Genomic DNA, 6,822 nt, shown 5'->3' with positions numbered 1-6,822 from the left:
CCGTGCGCCCTGATAAAAGCGAGCGCTAGCCGACGGTGTGTTCAGAGACTTCCATTTAGTGACTATATAACAAACATTCAGTGAGCATCGTGTTCGTTCACTAATATACATTAGTGTAGTGTTATCTTTCGTTCGTATTCGTATACGTTTATACTTGTACTCGTCTGTACGTTTATTTTGTCAGTGTATTGATTGTCTGTATTTATTTATGTGCATGCATGTCCGTAATTCGTCTGCATGTATTTGTTTAGCTGTTTGTAATGTTTTGATCAGTGCGTCGCAAGTATACATAATATACCTATGTACCTATCAAACGATAAATCTGATCTTCTCCTTACGATATAAAATCATTATTAAATAACTATCACTACTAAAATATCACTAAGAGAATTATTAAACATGAAAACAATGAACTATGAATGAACAAGGAGCAGATATGCAAATGACCAATCAATAAATACTGAACTCCAACTCCGTCAAATCACCACTAGTAAAATCTATACAAGTCTAAGGGTCGGGACCCCTAGTCCCGTGGTGGCGGCTACCAAAGTTTTTGTTTGTTCGCTTAAATATGATGTCAGGAGTGCCACAAGGGGCTGGTGGAGAGGGAGGGGAGGGGGTATCGCGGATAGAGGGTGGGGGTGGGGTGTTCGCAGGGTTGGTGGGCAGAGGTGTAGAGGTTGTAAGGGGGGGGGGGGAGGAAGGTTGTGTGAGTGTTCATGATATTGAAGGGGAAAGGTATAAGACGTTCTCACAGGGGGAGGGGATGCGAAAGGGAAGGGTTGGTAGGAGGACTGGTCGTGAGCAGGGGAGGGGAGGGAGGACGGGGTTTAGAGGGAGGGGGAGGATGTGGGAAATTACACAGCAGTTTGATTTAGGAAACTTTCCACTTAAACAGTGGCTTTTCTCCTTTTGGTATATATATTTATGTGTGTATATATATACGTATATAATAACATATGATATATAACGTTTGAATCCACAGACTGAAAGGTATGCGACCTTTGGCTGCTATATGAAAGCCATAAAAAAAAATATTTGCATTAGTCATCCTCTCCTTATTTATTTCATATTGAGTCTGTTGTTCTTGTTCTTTTTTTCAGATAAAGAAATACTCAAAGAAAAATAGTCAAGGAAATCCTCGCCCACGCAGGACACAGGACAGGGCAGGCGGAGGCGGAAAGGGTCCTGGAGACTCAGGGAGGATGGCAGCCCCGCAGCGACCCCCCCGCGCCCCTACCCAGCTCACAAGGCACACGGTGAATGGCTTTCGGTACCAGGTGGCTATGATCACCAAGGGCCGCGAGGTATTTGTGCAGGTGGCTGAGTGGCTGTACCAAGGGGGGCCGTGTGTTAAGAGTCATTTCCTTAGTTTGGGAAACACGAGAGCAGACTACAAGCGGAAGTTTAACAGCGAACAGAGAAATTTGCTAGAGAACGGTGCCCCGTTTAAGCAATACGACATCTCCCTGCTCTATATCATTCTCCAACTCATGTGTGGACTGTCTGGTTCCAATGACCCTGTCTGGACCTCCCCCCCGGCAGGTCAGCCTCTAGAGCACCTCCTGTATAAGGTTAAGCAGAAGAGGAACAACATAGCACACACGAATGACGTGCAGCAGATGTCGGATCAAAGGCTGACGAAGGAATTGAGGAAGCTCGGCTGCTTATTCTCTAGGATCCTTCGACTGGCCGGGAACCGACGCGGGATCCGACCACACGTCTTTCGGGACGAGATCTGGGGAATCAAGCAGGATTTTCGGGACCTCCTGCAGAAAGTCAGAGAGCCCCTCCAAGCTACTGACCTGAACGAACTGCCGCAACTACAGCAAGAGATTAGAACATTTCAGGATAAACTTCGGCAGAACGTAGAGCAGGAGAGTCGACAAGAGTTGTTTGAGTTCTACCCTCACCTGTGGGACGTGACTCTCGCTCAGTGGCTGTATCCGGATCTGAAAATTCAACCTAGTCTAAATTTCACCAACTTGGTAATCGTGGAAGACACGTCCACTCTGTCGCCATCTCAGGAGCAGAAGCATCAGCCTTGCAACATTTCCCACAAGAATCTTCTGCAGGTTAAGCAGCGAAATGGTCGCCTGCCTGAGGTGATCATAATATCAGGCGAAGGAGGAATAGGGAAGACCACGCTGCTGAAGCACATGCTGGAGATGTGGGTGAGAGATCCTTCGCAAATTGAGGGACTTCAAGACGTTTCTCTGCTGCTTTACCTACAGCTGCGAGGCTGCACAATCAGCAGTTGGAGTGACCTGTTGAAGCATCTCCTTCATAACACATTTCAGGGATCTGGACTTACCACTGATATCTTTGCGGGTTTATTCCAGACAATGCAAGTTGTTATCTTGTTAGACGGTTATGACGAAGTGAGCAAGAAGGCTAAGAAATTCATAACCGATCTTCTGATCATTCGTGGCAACATGCGCATTGTGATAACCACGAGGCCAAGCTGTGCAAAAGAGCTAACTCAAATCATGAAGAGCAAGACGAATGTAATGAATGTCGAAATCAAAGGAATACGCAGGGAAGACCGTCTGTATTTTATTGAAAACACTCTGGGTGCGTTTGTGCAGTGTCCAACCCTTAGGACCAACTTGAAGGACAAAATAGTGACAATTCTCGAAAATATGGACTTTGAGAAGGATGAGCTTGATGTCCCACTCACTCTGGTCCTACTGATAATCCGTGAGGTCGTGGCACCAGACCAGACTTCACAGGACGTCTTTGAAGATTTGACAATGCTCATGGTAGGCAAGGTTGAAGAGAGATTGATAGTGAAAGGCATCGAGGATGCTGACGATAAAGTTAAAGAGTATCATGAATTTCAGAGGCCTGAAGAGACAAGAACACAACTTACTGAGCGAAACAGTAGAGGATTTAAAGGAAAAGTGTTCTGCACTGAACTTACCCTACAAGGAAATGCTTTCAGGCTTTCTTGTGTCTAAGAAATCGCGAGAAGGTCTTTCTATTTTTTCTATTTGGTCCTTCCCACACAACCGATTCCAAGAACACTGGGCCGCTGGTTATGTAGTTGCGCAGCTATTAAGGGTGTCTCGTTCTCTGCCAGACTTGACAGGTTTGCTGGATTCACCCTGTCTACCTAATTTTAATGATAAGAATTACTTAGTGCGTTTCAATCGAATGAATAACATACAAGTAGACTTTTCTGAAAATCCGATTCTTGAAATCTATTCAGAAGATGCCAATGAGGCAAGGCAATTGGCATATTCGGCGACAACAAAACCAAAGTCGGATGTATTAATGGAAGTCCTCGCTGATATGACGCGCACATTATCCTTGTCACAGCAAAACCTTCTGGATAAAGTCGCCACAGCCATCATCAGCCTCGTCTTATACGGTAACAATAACTATGTGGAGACTGCAAATAATTGCCAGAGATATTACCAAATGGTCATGGCATCAGGGCAGCATGCAGGTATAGTGAAGGCAAGTGCTAGGGTACTGAGCGAAGTTGAAAGCCTTGACGCTAAGGAAACCTCTCTGCCCGGTTTGTTACCTATACTGGACCACCTCAAGACTTGCTGCGTGCGCGTTCATGCCCTCCGTGACACGCCGAAACTCCCGTCAAGGAAGGTCCTGTCTGCGATGAGAGATTTGGCCAGAAAGGACGTCGAGATAGAGCTGAAATGTTTATTGAAGCAATCTGCAGAGTTTTCTGAGTTGTGCCTTGAGGCGGTCACAGGTCCAGGAAGTCGTTCCCGACTGACGAGGTTCGAAGGTTTCTTGACAGAAAAGGGAATGCAGCTTCTGCCGGAGAGCCTGGAGGAGCTCATGACCATGTCTAACGCAGAAGGGGTGCGCGCTCTGCAGGCGAGGCTCCCTTACCTGCCAAATCTTCAAACTCTAGGTACGGTTTTTGAGAATGGCGATGATAATACGGCAGTGGCAAATTTTATAGACAATAATGGCAGCAAAAGATAAGTAACGATGGTAACCAAATCAGTAATAATAATGATTGTAATATCAACAACGTCGGTATACAGATAATAATTATAGAAATAACAAGATGCAGTGTAAATGGCAGATTTTGATGGGCGCCTGACAGCAGCAGAGATGCCCCTCCTACCCACTATGCTTGAGGAGCTGAAGGTCACGACCGACGGGGAGGGACTGAAGGCGCTGGCGAGAAGGCTCCCGCATCTGAAGAAGCTGCGGTTTCTCTGTAAGACCTGGCAGTGCATGAGTGATAGGCAGTACGAGATAATGAGATCATGATGAAACCATGATGTTGGTGATGTTGATGAAAAAATATAAATGTGATATGTATAATAAGATAAAATATAAACGATATATATAATGCTATTGTTGAGCAATATTTCCTCAGGTTTCGAGGGCCGCCTGACGGAGGCAGAGATGCCCTTCCTCCCCAGCTGTCTCAGGATAGCGTGGGTCGAGACGGACGGGCAAGGCCTGAGGGCTCTGGCGAGAAGGCTTCCGCAGCTGAATGTCCTCCATCATCTAGGTAATGGTCACTGACATGTTATGTGAAACCGGGTGTGAAGGTAATCGTGAAAGAGGCAGTGGTCTTCAGAAACTGGCTTTGTACAGTGCATACTACATGTGTTGAATTGATATGAAAATATTACTTAATGTAGGATAAACTTTAATTCTTGATGTTGATTTATTAGACATTCGGCTGCTGGAGTGTCCTTCGGCTGCCTCCCTGCCCCCCCTCCCCTACGAGGGCTCCAACCTGACGCTGGACCTACAGGGCCTCTCGCCCCTGCCGCGCCCTTGGGTGTGCGACGCCGTGCGTGCGCTCAGCTCCGCGCGCAGACGCAGCACGCGGCTCCTCCTCCCCCCCGCCTGCGGTGCGTTGGGGTCTGTGTGCGGCTTGTGCTTGGATAAAGGGAATTGCAGTTATGGCTCTCTCTCTCTCTCCTTCTCTGAATATGCAAATTAACGTCTCTTATCCCTGGGCAGACGACGCGCTGGTGGAGAGCATCAAGCAGGAGCTCGAAGGCCGCGGCGCTAGGTTCCCTCCGCTCGCCAAGGGGATCAAGTTCCACTTCGAGGGCGAGGCAGAGGCACAGCAGCCCCTCGAGCTCCCTCCCGCGCGGGCGCCGCCCCTCCCGCGGCGCTGGCTGTACGGGGCTCTCGTCGTCGGTGTCGTTTTGGTGGCTTGGCTGATAGCTGTGCTGCTGCCATGAGTATTAGGACACACGCACACGCAATATCTGTTAGCCGGAGTGTCCAGCTTCCCTCGTATGATATATTTGTCTGTATCTCAGCTGAAAAAATTACATGTATATATTGACTAGTTTTCAGCCTCACCCATCTCCCCATCACCGACCCAGAGTGAGGCAGTTGGTGAGGTCCTTAGTAGAGTAGAAGGGAAAGAGGACACAGTAATAGCATTAATCTTACAGGATTTACTAGCTAATGCAAGTGACTCATGTGTGCTCTTCAACCTCCTTCCCCCCAACCATACCCATCACCTATTCATCCCCCTTCCTTGCCCCGATCCTTCTATCCCTCTTATTCGTACCCTCTTCCTGTCCCCTCGCTTTTTCTGTTCTCTCTATTTCTATGGTAGTTTTTCTTCTACTCGTTTTTCTTGCTTGTTCTACCTTTTATCTCTCTCCCTACTCTATCCTGCCTCCATCCTATCCCTATCCTGCCCTGCATCCTGCCGCATTTTCCCTTGTGCCCTTCTTATTCGCACCCTCTTCATGTTCCTTCGCTTTTTCTCTTCCTTCTGCTTCTACGCTAATATCCCCCTTTTCCATTCCTTTCTCCCGTTTGTCCTCCCTTCTACCTTTAATCCTATTCTCTCCTGCTCCCATCCTATCCCTATCCTACCCAGCATCCTGCCGAAATCCACAGGGCACAGCCGGACCACTTCCCTCTGCCAGCCTCACTTTTGCGCTTCTTTTTTTTTTGTATTATGCTGGCTCTTTTTACTTGTATTTTACGTTTATTTACACCTTTTTGTACATTTCTAAATAAAGCCTTCATTGAAATCCTTTCGTTATCCACATATTTTTACGATGCTTCGCATGTGCGGATAACATAACATCCACATATGCTGCGAGTGCATCTTTTTTTATCTCTTGTATTTTAAGCTCAGTTCTATTTTTTGTGGTTTCTTTTTACATATTCATCCTTTCCTTCTTTCTTTTACAGCGAGAGAAATTACCTTATTTCAAGATTTGTATTAATGAATTGCAACAGATTGTTTTATGTATTTTTTATCATAATTATACTTTTTAATGATTCATTTTAAAGTTTTATTGTTTTTGTTATTGGTTTTATCTTTTGTATATTTTCTTTTATTATAACATTTCTTATTTATTGTTTTACTCTATTTATGTGCTACACCTTCGTCCACGTGAGTCAATGTAACCCCAAAGTTTTTACCAAATAAACGAAGTGGATACTCTGTCTGTGTTGTGACTACCCTTTGGATTTACCTTCCCGGATTTACACCGTGGATGCTGGAAACGAGGTTGTACTGCCCCTTTTACTTGCTAGGTGTATCTGTGCTGGACGTGTTTTATTCTTTTACATTACTTTTACTGTGAACCATGTGTGCTTGGATATTCTACCTTGCCCACGGGCGTTCGTTAGTGTACTGCGGCGCTGCATCGAGTGTTTCACGCTTGAAGGAATCACACAGAGCTCCTGAGTCAGTCGGGTTTTCGAGCTCTGTGAACCGAGATTGCTGTGGTGAACCTCTGAGAACACTCCTCCATCAGTCTGTCCAAGTGAAACACCCTCAAGTGGACCTGAAGCGTAGCCACAGCCGTCTATGGTCAGTGCCACAGAACTCAGCCCTCCAGTAAA

At 46.3% G+C, this 6,822-nt stretch overlaps 1 protein-coding gene across 1 annotated transcript; it reads left to right on the top strand.

Annotated features, from left to right (window-relative positions):
- The first annotated feature begins 2,681 nt into the window (after positions 1-2,681).
- Positions 2,682-5,813, top strand: LOC125040230. Its single transcript, XM_047634784.1, has 5 exons — positions 2,682-3,883; positions 4,061-4,198; positions 4,361-4,498; positions 4,665-4,847; positions 4,960-5,813. Exons 1-5 carry the CDS (start codon positions 2,806-2,808, stop codon positions 5,184-5,186), a joined length of 1,764 nt encoding a protein of 587 aa, XP_047490740.1. The 5' UTR covers positions 2,682-2,805; the 3' UTR covers positions 5,187-5,813.
- Positions 5,814-6,822: the final 1,009 nt, after the last annotated feature.

The sequence above is a fragment of the Penaeus chinensis genome, chromosome 28, assembly GCF_019202785.1.
Source record: "Penaeus chinensis breed Huanghai No. 1 chromosome 28, ASM1920278v2, whole genome shotgun sequence".
Classification (NCBI taxonomy): domain Eukaryota; kingdom Metazoa; phylum Arthropoda; class Malacostraca; order Decapoda; family Penaeidae; genus Penaeus; species Penaeus chinensis.
This window is presented reverse-complemented; position numbering and strand designations above follow the sequence as displayed.